Here is a 14,679-nt window from a genome sequence, read left to right on the forward strand (position 1 = left end):
CTGCTGTCTGGAACACCAGAACTGTGGCAATGAGGTGCAAAGTTAATATTCTTTACCTTTCTATATAACCAGATGGGTTTCCTACAAGCCCATCAAGTCGCTCCTGCAGCGCTGCCAAAATCCGCGGATTCTGCATCATCTGAACTGTAAGCTGTCGAGCTGTACCCATTGGGTGGAGGGGGAAAAATGAACAAAAAAGACGTTAGCTTATGACAATAATGGATGACTAAAGACAGACAGAGCTTTTAATGAGGCCCAACATCAAAAATGTTAAGTGGATTATAATAACTACAAATGCTGGAAATACACCCATCAGCATTTGTAAAGGGAAGACAGGTTGTGACATTGAGTGCATAGCCCACACCTCTCAGATAGATTGAAATTTCAGTGAAGATGAAAAAAAGGAGAGATGGCAGGGAAAAAAAGAATGATATACCAATTACACAGTAGGATTGGATTAATGGATCTGTAAATTGCTTAATAGGAAAACTCAGATGATGTGGTCAGCAACCTGATGCACATAGGCTCGGACAAGTGAATGTGTAAATAGTGGCGGGGTGGGGGGGGAAAAAAAAGAGACAGAAGTGAGGTTTATACAAAAACCCGATAGGAAATATATAATTTTATCAAGAAAATGCATGCAAACTACATTGGATCCATCCACCAGTCACAAGCAGAGGATAAGCAGATCTACAACATGGGCTTAAATCCCAATCAGCACTGTGTGCAGAGGGGGTCTCCTCCCCAAAAGTTGACAACTGCAGAGAAGTTGAGACTTCAGTTAAAGCAAAGAAAAAAAGAGAGACGTCAGAAACTCTGAAAATGGAACCATTAGAGCAAGAGAGAATGGGGGGAAATAAAATCCTTACAGGAAGCAGCACAAGACAGTAGTGGCAGCAGGTAGACATCAGAAACCCCAGAGATGTTGAAAAGTCAGAAAGGAGAGGTGAAGATGGACTGTGACAGGGAGGCAGATCAACATCTGGGGTGGAGAATCTTTTATCAGCACACACTAGCAACTGTACAAGCCAGTGGTATGAACCTATTTTCCCAATCCTTCAGGGCAGTTTCATTTGCATTCTTAAAATTTCTGGTATGCTACGTTATATTTACAGCTCTTTGCACCCCCAATCCCCTGTATTTTCCTTATTTGACATAGAAGTACACAAAATTTACATCTCAGAAACAGGCCATTCAGCCCAACTGGTCTATGCCAGTGTTCATGGGACACATTGGCCTGTGTCCACCCCACCACATCAACATATCCTTCTATTCCTTTCTCCCCCAAGTGTTTATCTGGCTTCTCCTTAAATGCATCTATAACTATTTGCCTCAAGTATTCCACGTGGTAAGTAAGTTCCACATTCCTGTCACACTGGGTAAAGAAGTTTCTTCGGAATTCCTTATTCGATTATAGATTTTACCACTGCCACAATTAAACAGCGCTATTCTTTGAGACATGACTATTGGCAATTAAGTGTTTTTTCCAACTGATTTTCTCAAACCAACACCTCAGATTTACTGTCCTGTCCTCACTATTTGCATATTTTTTTTTTTTTTAAAAAGATCACTGGCCTTCATTCCTGTCTAAGACCAGCACCCATTAATCAGCTTCCAGTTCATTTAACCTTCATGACTGATGTATCTGTTGATTCTCTACCCCCTTTCTCCCGACCCTAATATTGGAAAATTACTAAAGTCCCCATTTATGCTGACTATATCTTTACAGATACTGAGTGATGTGTATTTCCAGCATTCTGTTGGTATAGCTTAATGGCTTGGTGAATTCAAGACATTTTTGCACACGTTTACCTTTGCTATCTACATCTTCAGAAGTTTCCTCCTCCTCAATATCCTCCACGTCCTCCATATCTTCTTTCTGATCACATTCAGTCTGCTCTTTGCTACAAGAGATGGCATTTTAAACATTAATAAAAAGGAACATTTATATGCAGAAAATATTTAAATTGCTTTTGAAGACATTTTGTATATTCCTTTATGCTTTATTTTTAAAAATATTTAAAATCCTGTTTATCAGCTGCAGACCAAAGCATGCTTCCTGAAGTTAAGATATTTTTGTTGAAAAAAAGATACAGAAAAGCTCACTTTAAAAAGGAAATAATAAAGCAGAGAACATTAGAGGAAATAGTGACATTTGAACACAGGTGAACAGGTTTCATTTAATCAGAATTGCAATAATGAAAGGTTTGGTTTCCAGCTGAATTATTCCATCAGACTTTTGAGAACAGTCAGTCAATGTTCCCTCTAACTTTTTCCCCCCTGCATGCGCCTTTTAAATTTGCTGTGCGGTCACGCCATCTCTTCCAGCGGCAGCACTGGTGAGTGGGCTGCCCGGGACCTTGCGATCGCGGCTGTGCACCGCAGAACACTGAAGTTAGTGCTCGTGTATGGCAGAGATGCAATGCGAGGCAGGTACAGCCACAAGGCCTTTTATAGAATCATTCAAAAACTAGTTGATGTCTCTTGGCACTGCATACAGTGAAAAATTGCAGAGCAAGTGTGATTTTTACTATGCTTCTTTGCAAAAAGAGACGATCGAATTTTATTTTAATTAAAAATCCTCACTTACACTAGCAGCAATGCAGGGAAAATAAATTCAATATATTTCTCCAAAAATCATTTCTTTATAAAAAAATTTATATGCGTAACTTTCTCCAAAATAACTTGCAGCTAAAAAATTGGAAATCAAGAGTACAAGTTCATTCAGAGAGAAAGTATACAGGAAATGATCAACTGTAGGCAGACTTCGGAGATTCAAAACAAGTGCCATAGCACCACCTACAGGACTTACAGCACAAAAGGTTACAAACACAACAGGGTAGATATGGTTTCATTTAACATGGGACGAGTTCACAGCAATTGTTTACATTGGAGTTTTCAATGGGACAAGACAGACGAAGCAACTTCAATATACAAGAATGGTTAGTGCCGATCGAGGCACAATGGACTATTTGAGGTTTGACAAACTGGCCCTCAAAGGAATATTCGACATTCTCCAGTCTGAGCAGTGTTCAGCAGATAGGATCAAGACATTTTGAAACGGAAGGGGCCATTTCTGTATAGGGCTTTACAGATTTAATGTGCTATTGTCCACTTTACATAACACCCTTTAGTCAAGTAGTCCAATTAACTTAAAAAAAAAGAGAAACATGAGTGGATAAGGATTTTTCCTTCCTTATGGAAACCTGGCCAAAATCTCTCAATTCCCAGTCAGTCCCAAGAGCATCATTCATCTGAATTTAAAGAGGACCAGTGAGGCACAGCACCGCCCTACCACTGGAGTTAGCAGCAGCAGGATGTCGCATGTTGGGAGGTGAAGGAGGTTTTTATTCCCTTCACGCCTTGCTGTTTCTATTGATTACCTCATGTCTCCTCCTCTAATCCTGGCATAAACACTCCTCTAGCCCAAAAAGGACAGGTACACACGAAGACCAGTGCCTTGCGCTTGAAGTTTCGGTCTTGAGCCAATCCCAGACCACCATACTCTGCAGGCCAAAAGTGTCAGGGGCAGACAATATGCATCTCAACAAACTCTTTGCACGTAAGAAAATGATTTGGGTGTCCAAGCAGATTGCCTCAAACATGCATGCCCCAGACAACTGCTTTGCCCCACATTGTTGCAACAGTACAATATTTGGGCACTGTATATTGCTTGCAATAGAGGACAGGTCATGCCCATTCGTTCAAAAAAGTCAATAAAAAATGCATCCATTCTCAGGATGAGAGTCACTGGCAAAGCCAGCATTTATTGCCCATTCCTAGTTGCCTGAAGTGATGGTGGGCTGCTTTGTTGAACCGCTGCAGGCTGTGGTGTTAATGTGCTCGCACAATTCACCAAGCTCACTCCTCAATACATTGAATCACCACAGCATCTAACTATATCTAGCATCACCCCAATCTTTTCCCTCCATTACCTTCCTTTACAGAATATTCTAAACTAGATTTATCAGTAGTTCTCCTGAATTTACATTATCTGGTCTTCTGGCCCTATTTTCGCAGGAGTTTACTTTATCTCTACTATTTAAAGTTCCACCTTGAGCTGTCTTTCTACACCATTAAATGTAAGTTTCTTCAATCTTTATAGTTCACCACTTTTACACTTGGGATCAGCAGTTACTCATTTCTGTAGTTATTTTAATGCAAGTAGTTTTGTTTTTGTAATGCAGGGACCTCAACTGAACACTATATTGTGGTCTGGCTCTACTGTTCTAACCACATACCTTGGGATTCTATTCGCTATTAATTGCTTCATCAGCATAGCGAGTGACCAGTCTGTTACTGCTGGCATATCTCTCCAAAATCTTCACCGCACTTATTCCATTTATTATATGCTCAAATGCCCTGTATTTTTTTTTTTTAATCTATGCGCAACACTCCATAACGTTAAATGTGATGTGCCTGCCCGATTGGATAACCAATCCACCCTTTTGTAAATCTTACAATATCTACTGTTCTCTGATTGTTCCCCTACCAGGAACAAATGACCAGTTTCTAACTAGTTTTGGTACCCTGGTCATTAGATATAAATATAAAGCACTGTGGATCTTGTCCAAACCCTCGTTCTCTATCTCCTCTACCTCCCCATCTAAAAATCAGATGTTACATCATCCACAAAATACTCATTTCCTACATTCTGCCCTGGATTCTGTGGTTCAGTAATAAGATATCTGCAATACAAGGCAAAAATCTCAGCTTTTAGACTTGCAGATAGCCTGCATGCTCTTTGTATAGTGTGGAAAGTCACAGAAATATGAAGACAATGTCAGCAACCACATTTTGCCTCAAGAAACTGGATATTTTTACCCACCATCTTAAAAAAAATCAAAACTTGGGTCATAGAATCAGAAGTTTACAGCACGGAAGGAGGTCATTTCAACCCATCGTGTCCGTGCCGGTCAACAAGAGACTATCCAACCTAATCTCACTTTCCAGCTCTAGGTTCGTAACCCTGCAGCACTTCAAGTGCACATCCAAGTACTTTATAAAATGTGATGTGTTCCTGCCTCTACCACGCTTTCAGGCAGTGAGTTCCCGACCCCCACAACACACTGCGTGAAGACATTTCCCTTCAAAACCTACCAATTACTTCCTTGATTCCAAGGGACTGCCTGTGATGAAGATGACTTCAAATTTATGCCACCTGGTTGTTGACCCCTCTGCTAAGGGAAATAGGCCCTTTCTATCCACTATATCTAGGCCCCTCAATTTTATAAAACTACATGAGTTCTCCCCTCAGCCACTCAAGGAAAACAAACCCAGCCTACCCAATCTACCCTCAAAGCAAAGATTCTCCACTCCCGGCAACATGCTTGCAAATCTCCTCTGTATCCTCTCCAGTGCAATCACGACCTTTCTGTAATGCAGTGACCAGAACAGCACACAGTACTCCAGCTGTGGCCTAACCAGTGTTTTAGTATTCTATGCCTCGGCTGATAAAGGCAACCATTCCATATGTCGCCTTAATCACCTTATCTACCTGGCCTGCTACTTTCATGGATCTGTGGACATGCACTCCAAGGTCCCTTTGTTCCTCTACACCCATGTCCTATCATTTTATGTGTATTCCCCTTTCCTTGTCAGCCCTCCAAGTGCATTGCCTCACACACTTCTTCGGATTAAATTCCATTTGCTACTGTTCTGCCCACCAGACTGATATTTTCCTGCAGTCCGCAGCTTTCTTCAACCAGATTGCCGATTTTAGTATCATCTGCAAACTTCTTAATCATAGCCCCTATATTCAAGTCTTGACCATTGGTGTATACCACAAAAAACAAGGGACCTAGTACTGGGCCCTGTGAAACCCCACTGAAAACATCCTTCCAATCACAAAAACACCTGTAACTTTACCAGCTCTATAATGGAATTTCTTTAGTTAGACCTGTTTCTAAGCTAGAAAGCTAATTTTACAATTGCAAATAAATCCTGCAGAAAGCTGAAGATCCCTTTCCCTGTTGATACTCCCATGGAGCCCCCATTCTTCTTTCAAACTTTCTCCACACGTTTGTTTACAATGTATGCTGTAGAACCAGCAACATTGGGGATGACAGAAGAAAAGTCCAAGGGGTCTGTTCCATCGATTTCCTTTTCCTGTATTGATGGACCATCAATGGAAGGATCAATGCCAATTTCTGCTGATCTCAGTAACAGGTCAAAGACATTAGCTCCCAAGTCACACCATCCTGACTTGGCCATATAGCATCATGTTAAAAGCTGGAATACCCTGCTCAATATCATGAGGGTGCCATCAACACCAAGCCCATAGTGGTAAATGAAGTGGCTTCTCAAGGTAACTAAAGATGACAATAAATGCAGCCTTGCCAATGTCACTCATTTCCTGTGTACATAAAAAAGAAACTAGAACTCCACCAAACAACGATTGTCACTTTCTTAATTCTGGTTAACAGCTGACAAGAGCAGCTATATAGAGTCCTGAAGTCAAGCCTGTATGGGCCCCAAAGACCCCTTTTTTACCGTAACAATCGGCGTCTAATTTGGACCTAGGCGTGTTTCATTTAGATCTAACGGGGTCTGTACTCAAGCTCAGCAGGACATCCTTCCAAGCTCTTGCTCTATGCACTTGTCACATTCGGATCAGGCTTCACACTGAAGAAAACTGCAAGAAACTGAGGATCACAAGGAAGCATTGGAGATACCGAACACCAGGAAAGACCCATATTTGCAATATACCTTGAAAGCAAGATGTGCACTCACTGGTGTCAAAAATGAAAACAGTAATTCCAAAGTAGAACCACTATTACAATGCAGGAACAATTATTTTCAAAAAATCTTTAAGGGAGCTTACAACCACTAGTTTAAAGCAGAGAAAACAAGAGCAAATTTGTGCGTATGTGTATAAATCTACTGATACCAACAGGTGAACAAGAAATAAAGGGCACTCCAAAGCCTTGGGCATAGTTAGGGGACATCAAAGTAGCCACTGCAAACAGAGGGAACAGAATAACAAAAGTTCAGCTGGCCCATCGAACCTGTCCCAGACTATCTTGTGATGACACCCCCATAACTCCCCAGCCAGGTAATCTTATGAGGCAAGAAAAACTGCATACAATCTTCAAGGCAGATTCCCATGGTGATTTCCTCCAACCAATATACTTGCAGATGAAGGTTTGACAATTGGATCCTGTAGATATCAAAGATATATATGCAGGTGTCTGAAGCTAGAATTAAATCAGTGAATGGCATGTTGCTAATGACTGAAATGCATTAGTACATTCTGGAGCACAAACTTTACACTGACAGAAGTATTAAAGAATACAGAGCTTCTGTACCAGATTAAACCTCCAAATGTACTTGGGAGAAAGGTTGGCAGGAGTTGCTTTAAAGGCTGGATTCTTTGACACCCTAGTAAAAATATAATGTACCCATTAGCATTGGTAAATAGCCTCAAGCAGAAAGTCATTCATGCTACAAACCTCCCTCAGTGGGGTGGGTTTAAAGAGCCAGGTAACAATTTGAAATAAGATTAACTTGCACTGATAACTCAGCCTAATTTTAGTAGATATTCAGGCCTAACCCTGCATTTCCATTTTTCAATCAGAATGCAAATTCAAGGACGAAATTCTCCAGCATTTAGTTCAAAACTAAATGTCATTATTAACAAAAAGGCAAGGAATTATTCAGAAATCCCTGTAGGGAAAGAAAAATAATTGCAGTAAGAGTGCAAAAGGGAAACAATAGTACATTGCACAATATCCAACAGGACACATTTGTATCTCCTAAAGTGAAATTGCACAAAAATTTCCACTTATTTGTACAAAATTACTAGCCAATGAAGAAACTCCTAACGTCCATCAGGACAAAAGTATTCCACTTCAGCATTTTTGTTAAGATATATAGTGCACATCCGTCAGTCTATCAAAGCAGGTTTCAAATTTTATAGCAGAAAAATCTTTGACATTTATACCAGTCGATGAAAGATAAAGGAATTATATAGCTCACTTAAGCTGAATCACTGAACCAAGGACTTCATCCCAAGCATAAAAATATTGTATCTAACATTTGCTTCCCTGCGTGGGATTCTTCTAAACATCTATGGTCAGCGCTACAAAACATTAAAGGCTGCACATTCTTAAGTGCATTCTGCTGTTCGGGTACTTACTTGTCAAGGTCTGCCATCTTAAAAGATGAGAAATACCTGGGGAGGGAAAAAAAGTATTAATGTAGTTTAAAATCACAGAACTACACACAGCGTACTTTCAATGCAAACCCAAAAAACCTTGCATACATTTACCAGGAAACCAAATTCCAACTATAGCAAAGTTGAAAACAGCTTTTCAACGGTCACCTCTAGAATTACAAACTAGAACATTTAACGCCCATTAAATGCCACTTAAGGAAATAGTGCTACATAGCAGGATATTATTCTAGTTTTAACAGCTTTGAAGCCAGGTATGTCAATTAAGCATTGCTGTATAAAACAAAACAAACATACCAATAGAAATTTGGGGGGGCAAGCAGAAGACATTTGTCAATTAGCAAAAAAGTCACAATTGTTGCAGTAATATTTTCTGCAACTGGAGGGCACTATAATTTTGTTCTTTTGGAACATACCTTTAGTGCTTGAAACCAGAAACAACACTAGTACAAAATTGTTAAATTCAAATTATCTGATCAGTGAAATTGGAATGGTGCAAAAATACCTGTACTTTAGTAAATTGCTTAATTCAAATTCCTGGATTACTCAAAGAGTTTGCATAAAAGTAACTGAATATAAATAGACTGTACAATGAATAAAACAAGCCCTGCACTGACATCAAAACGCTTGCATTTCTATTATTGCTCTTCACATGCAGAAAGACACTACAAAATTGAGGGAAATAGAAGTGGATGTAGAACAGGATGGAAACAATGGAGGGGGTTAGCGTGGGCAACAGATTTAAGTTCTACTATAAGGAAGGGGATTTTAAAGCCACCTCCAGCCGACTGTCTTATTTCACAGCCCCCAACATTGCTTCCCACCACCAAGTTTAATCCCCTCTTTGCTGGACACAATTTATACCAGCACTTCAATAATTCACTGTCCATTAGCAAAAGGTTAGAACAATATGGCTGTGGCAAAACAGGCTCAAGGGCTGAATGGCCTACTCCTGTTCCGATGTTCCAGTGCATTAATGCATCACTGTGCTGTAACACAAGCAAGCTGCTTGGACTAGCACAGCAAATTTGGTCCTGGGTAGCACTCCTGCCCGAGTCAGAAGGCTGTGGGTTTAAGTCCCACTCCAGGAACTGGAGCATAAAAAAATAAATCTAGGCTGACACTCCAGGACAATGCTGAGGAAGCGTTGCACTGTCAGAGGTGGCGTCTTTCAGATGAGACATTAAACAGAGGCCCCATTTGCTCTCAAGTGGACATAAAAGATCCCACGGCACTATTTTGAAGAGCAGGGGAGTTATTCCCAGTGTCCTGGCCAATATTTATCCCTCAAACATTTAAAAAAAGATTATCTGGTCATTATCACATTGCTATTTGTGGGAGCTTGCTGTGCACAAATGGCTGCCACGTTTCCCACATTACAACATCCAAAAGCACTTCATTGGCTGTAAAGCGCTTTTGAGATGGCCGGTGGATGTGAAGGGTGCTATAAAAGTTTCTCCTTCTAGCAGCTAGACACTTAGAATGGGTAGAGAGACACATTGCACTCCCACCTTCCCCGGCCAGTGAAACCCAAGTTTCATTTGACTCTTTCCCCAATCCAAATTTCTTTACCTTCAACCTCCAAATGTCTAAACAAAGATGGATATTTAATCCATGCATGTATTAATATCCAGAGTTAGCTGTAGCTGAAATCAGACTTCATACTCCTAGAATCACAGCACAGGAGGCTAGTCAGCGCCAGCTGAGAGCTATCCAGCCTAATCCTATTTTCCAGCTCTCGATTCCTTGCCCTGTAAGCCATGGCACTTCAAGTACCTATCCAAGTACTTTTTAAATGCGATGAAGGTTTCCGTCTCTACCACCCTTTCAGGCTGTCGGTCAAATAATCTCAACTCCCCTCTAATCCTTCTACCAATGACTTTAAATCTATGCCCCCTGGTTATGGATCTCTCTGCCAAGGGAAATAGGTGCTTCCTATCCTCTCTAGGCCCCTCGATGTTACACCTCAATTAAATCTCCCCTCAGTCTCCACGGTTTCAAAGAAAACAACCACAGCCTATCCAATCTTGCCTCATTGCTAAAATTCTCCAGTCCTGGCAACATCCTCGTAAATCTCCACTATCTACACATTCTAGTGCAATCACATCCTTCCTGTGACCAAAAATACTATTAAATTCATGTACTCATGTAAGCTTGATGACAAAGATTCAGCTTTTTCTGGTATAGTAACTCCATCAACTCTACTTTCCCGCTTTACTGAAAATAACCACTCTTGTAAGCTTCAATGTCTGTCAGTAATCAGCTTTTCCACTCATCAGGCCAACATCACGAGCAAGTTTTCTGATCTCGAATCATTTCTTAATTCATCTACCCATATTGCTTATCATCCCAGTAACAAAGCAGCTTTCCTAAATTCCTAACTTGTGTTTTTTTTCTCCCCACTGCTAGACTCTGCTGAACAACTCCGCTGACTATTGCACAATAGACTGCAAACTAATTCCACTTTGTTTGGCACTGTAAGGTCAGTCAACCGAGATGGTCTGAGAATTTCTGATGCCCTTTCTTTATCCAGCTGCAGCTTGTACATTCATACGTTTATCTCTGTCAGTTAAGTAACTGATGTTATTCTAGCTGGCATGGACAATTTCATCCCTCATTCATGCCATGCGTCAAATCTAGTCCTGCAAATTGCACCTGAACCACCGCCACCCCCTCACTCCCAAGTGATCAACTCAGCTTTCAAAATATTTCCTTTTGTCCCCTCTCCCCACAGAAGTCACATTCTCTCATTTCTGCACTCCAAGACCACCTCTAATCTTAAATGATATTTTTCCAAGCATCCTCAATGTGTACCTCAAATTACACAGTTCTAATGCATCTCTTCAATCACTTCATATTTCTATGAAATATGTTCCTGTTCTAATTATCACCTCAATTCCCTTGCATCACAACTTCTCTAAATGGTGACTGTTACATTATCTGCCACCTAGAAAGTTCTGCCTAATCCAAGACCAGTAGCTTTTCTGTACAGCCAGCCCACTGGTTGCCTAGGTTACCTAGCTCTGGGATTTCCCCCCTGAATACTGGTGAGTCAGTCATTGTTTGCGCATCTCCAAAGCCTCCAACATGCCAGGCAGGATCTGCCATCCTTGCTCTTCTGAAATGATATGACCTTGAACCTAAACTTAAGTCATTAAATTTTCCATTTCCTCCGGCTGTACAATTGGGCAATAAAAATCCTTCCAATTCAATAGTTTCTTTATGCCTCAAGTGGAACACCTCTTATCCCCTCTGTTTACTATCTTTAGCCCTTCATTCTATCCATCCTAGACTTCAAATGAAACTCCAACATTTGCTCAGTTAAAACATCCTCCAAATGGCTGTTTTCTATCATGTGGCCAAAACTTTTTTCAACTCAACTGTTGAATGCACAAATCTTGAATACTCCTTCAGTTGGGAAAGTTGTTCTCATCTCACTTCTGCAGAAGTGAAAAATAAAATCTACAATTCTCCTGTCACCTCTAAACTTTGTCCTCAGTCAACGTGCCCTAAACTTTCCTTCCGCAATCCAAGCTGTAAATGTGCCATTTTGTTCATCCACCTCCCTACATTTCCCCATTAAAATCACCTCGGTCTCCAACTTTACATTTTCCAGGACAGCAAAATAATGGCTGCATTCAAAACCCTTGGATTCTACAATTAAAATGGACGTACGAGAAAGACTCCAATCTAGAAAAGATTTTGCAAAAGATTATTCCTGCCATATTTGACTATATTTCTACGCCCAAGCTAACAACTTATTTGGACCCTTCCTCGTTTGCACATTGGAGGTGCCGTCTTTTAGACAAGATGTTAATGGAGGCCTGGGCAGTCCTCTCAGGGGTAAGTAAAAGGAGTTCTCCTAGTGCCCTGGCTGATATTTTCCTCAGCCACCATCTTTAAAAACTGCTGTTTGTGGGACCTTGACTAAATTGGCTGCCATATCTACCTACATTACAGCAGTAAATACATTTCAAAAGTACTTCATTGGCTGTGAAGTACTTTGGGGTGTCCCTAGGTCATGAAAAGTACTATAGAAATGCAAGTTCTCTCTCATCTATCTGCCTGAAATTTGTAACACATCTTCCAAGGGCCAAACCAATTATTTGTTGGCACGATCATATCATACTACAAGTGTTGTGGCAAAGAATTAAAGTCAAAACAGTGAATTTATGAAAACTTCAAAGAAAGAACTTGCCCCCATCAATTTGCCCCAGAGACCTTTACAAACGGCAAACGGTCAAGTTCGCGAGTAATTCTTCAAATTAAACCTTCTTCAAACTTCCATTCGGCAAGAAAATCACCAGCCTTTAGAAAGTTCCATCAATCAGAATTTCACAGCTCAGAAGCAGCCAGTTGTGTTGTGCATGCTCTCCAATTAACAGTCGAACTGTCCAGTTCAGGGTATATGGGATTTTTCCAGTACAAGTAATGCCAAATATTTCTTACAGACCAGTATTTAATTTTACAAGAGCTGAAACCCAGAACAAACACTAAAGATCTTCATGGTCCCAAGTTCACATCCTGTCAAGTGTTCAGTTAGATATATCTTTATTAATTTTTTTTAAAGTGACACACACTACCCCAATTTATTTTAAGTTAACCAATTTCAACAAGGAAAGCTTTAGGATATACCCAACTGCAGTTTCTCCTCAATGTAGAGCAGGGATAACAGGGAGCAAGTATTTTTTTTAAAAAGCCAGCCAAAAATGACATTTCGAATCACTATCCAATGACCCTTGCTTGAAGTGCGTGAACAAGAGCAGCTTTGACTGATATTCCAACACTCACTTGAGTCACATGAAAAATGGTGACTTCAAATAAGGTGACAGGGGAGGGGGGAAAACAAAGGATCCCAGCAGAAATCAGTATCTTTAGCAAAAGACTGAAGGGATTAAAAGCACACCATCAACTTCACTAATATGTAAAAAGCTTCAACTGAATTTTTGTGTTGTGACTCACCACCATCCCTGTAGCATTGGGTGCTGAAACTGGTTTATTCCATTCATCTCAACACTAACAATCCTTGCTGCCCCACCAAACTCCATGAACATGGCAGCAGAGGGGAGCATTAGGTGGTAAAGTCACATGCTCCCTAGCCTCAGACAGAAACAAAATGCAATAATTTCATCCTCCCAACAGGCATTGCCCAATATGCTGGGGGTCAGGAGCACTACACCTAAGCAAATATGCTTCAACATTGTGCTAATACATTTCTAATGAGATACTCAATCACCTCAAATTATCCCCCACTATCACTGGCAGTACTTCAAATAAGTGCCATACAGCTCAAAATGGTTTCTCCAGACAAACTAAATTGGAATGGGGAAATCTATAATTGTACCAGTAGGTGTCTAAGTCAAGCAGACTGAAAATGTCACACTTCACTGAAATCCTAGTGACAACACAGCAGAGGGCTGCCAGCACCTACAGGAACATGAGACACTGCCTTTGGGAGAGGGAGAAAGAAAATGTAAAACAAACAGATGCTGTCACAAGGTTTCTTTAGCATGTACTGGAAAAAAAGTCACAAGTAAACATTGTACATACATATACACATACACATATCTACCATTGCATTTAGTCTACCACTGCAAGACCGTAAAATATGTCTACTTCATCCTGGTGCGACAACTCAATACGCTCCCCAAACCCAAACACATAGGGACAAGCCTAGAACTGTACTACATGATTTTCTTAAGCTCTCTCCTCCCTCCCCCCCCCCCCCCCCCCCCCACTCCCCACACCAAGGCACTGACTCCTTGCTGGAATGGAGAAATAACATTCATCAGGCAAATTGGAGCTACAGAGTCCTGTGTTGGATTACCAGAGTAGATTTTGCTGTATAATATTCAGATTCCAGTCTTGGACATCACAAGGAAGCATGACCAACCAACTCATTTTGGTCAATGACACGAGTGCAAGCAAAAGTGATGTCTCAACACATTTCAGCATGTGAACATTACAAGGACAAACAAAATGGCTCACCCCATACCTTTCAATAAATGTCCAACACTATTGAGTATACAATGGACACCAACAATACTCCTTGCAGCAGTAGAGTTTCATAGGCTCTGGTGGTCATTATATCTTGTTCGGTTAATTATTTGACCATAGGGCAACAGAATCAGATTGGATTGGTGTCCTCAAACATGCACAGACATACATTCCAACAGGGGCTTCTGACAGGAGCAGAAAGCCTGACCAATTTCCTCCTCAAGCCTCCAATCCCAACTAGAAGACCGAGGGCCAATATATTGGAGCACACCTGCAGAGGCCAGTGAATGCAGCAGAAACAAGGAATTAAACTAGAGACCTTCTTGGTCTGCAGTACTCAACCACTCACTCGATAACCTTGTGAAGCCATTCAGGAGTCTTCTGGATTTTCTTCAAGTTAAAAATGGGCACAGCACATCATATGCTTGACTAAAATATTAGTACTAACACTAATGGACATCCACAGAAAAAAAACTGCCCAAAAGTTCCACAATTTCATACACAGCAAA

At 40.8% G+C, this 14,679-nt stretch overlaps 1 protein-coding gene across 3 annotated transcripts in view; it reads right to left on the reverse strand.

The window, feature by feature from the left end:
• Positions 1-14,679, reverse strand: part of nap1l1 (nucleosome assembly protein 1-like 1) — a 49,905-nt gene that overhangs the window by 31,027 nt on the left and 4,199 nt on the right. For all 3 annotated transcript variants that reach the window (XM_070900097.1, XM_070900095.1, XM_070900096.1), the window contains exons 2-4: positions 8,138-8,173; positions 1,813-1,904; positions 57-159 (exon numbers count right to left, since the gene is read on the reverse strand). In XM_070900097.1, the coding sequence (XP_070756198.1) occupies positions 57-159; positions 1,813-1,904; positions 8,138-8,154 (212 nt within the window). In that variant the 5' untranslated portion in view covers positions 8,155-8,173. The remainder of the gene's footprint in view (positions 1-56; positions 160-1,812; positions 1,905-8,137; positions 8,174-14,679) is intronic.

This window comes from Pristiophorus japonicus, chromosome 15 (assembly GCF_044704955.1).
Source record: "Pristiophorus japonicus isolate sPriJap1 chromosome 15, sPriJap1.hap1, whole genome shotgun sequence".
NCBI classification, from domain to species: Eukaryota; Metazoa; Chordata; class Chondrichthyes; family Pristiophoridae; genus Pristiophorus; species Pristiophorus japonicus.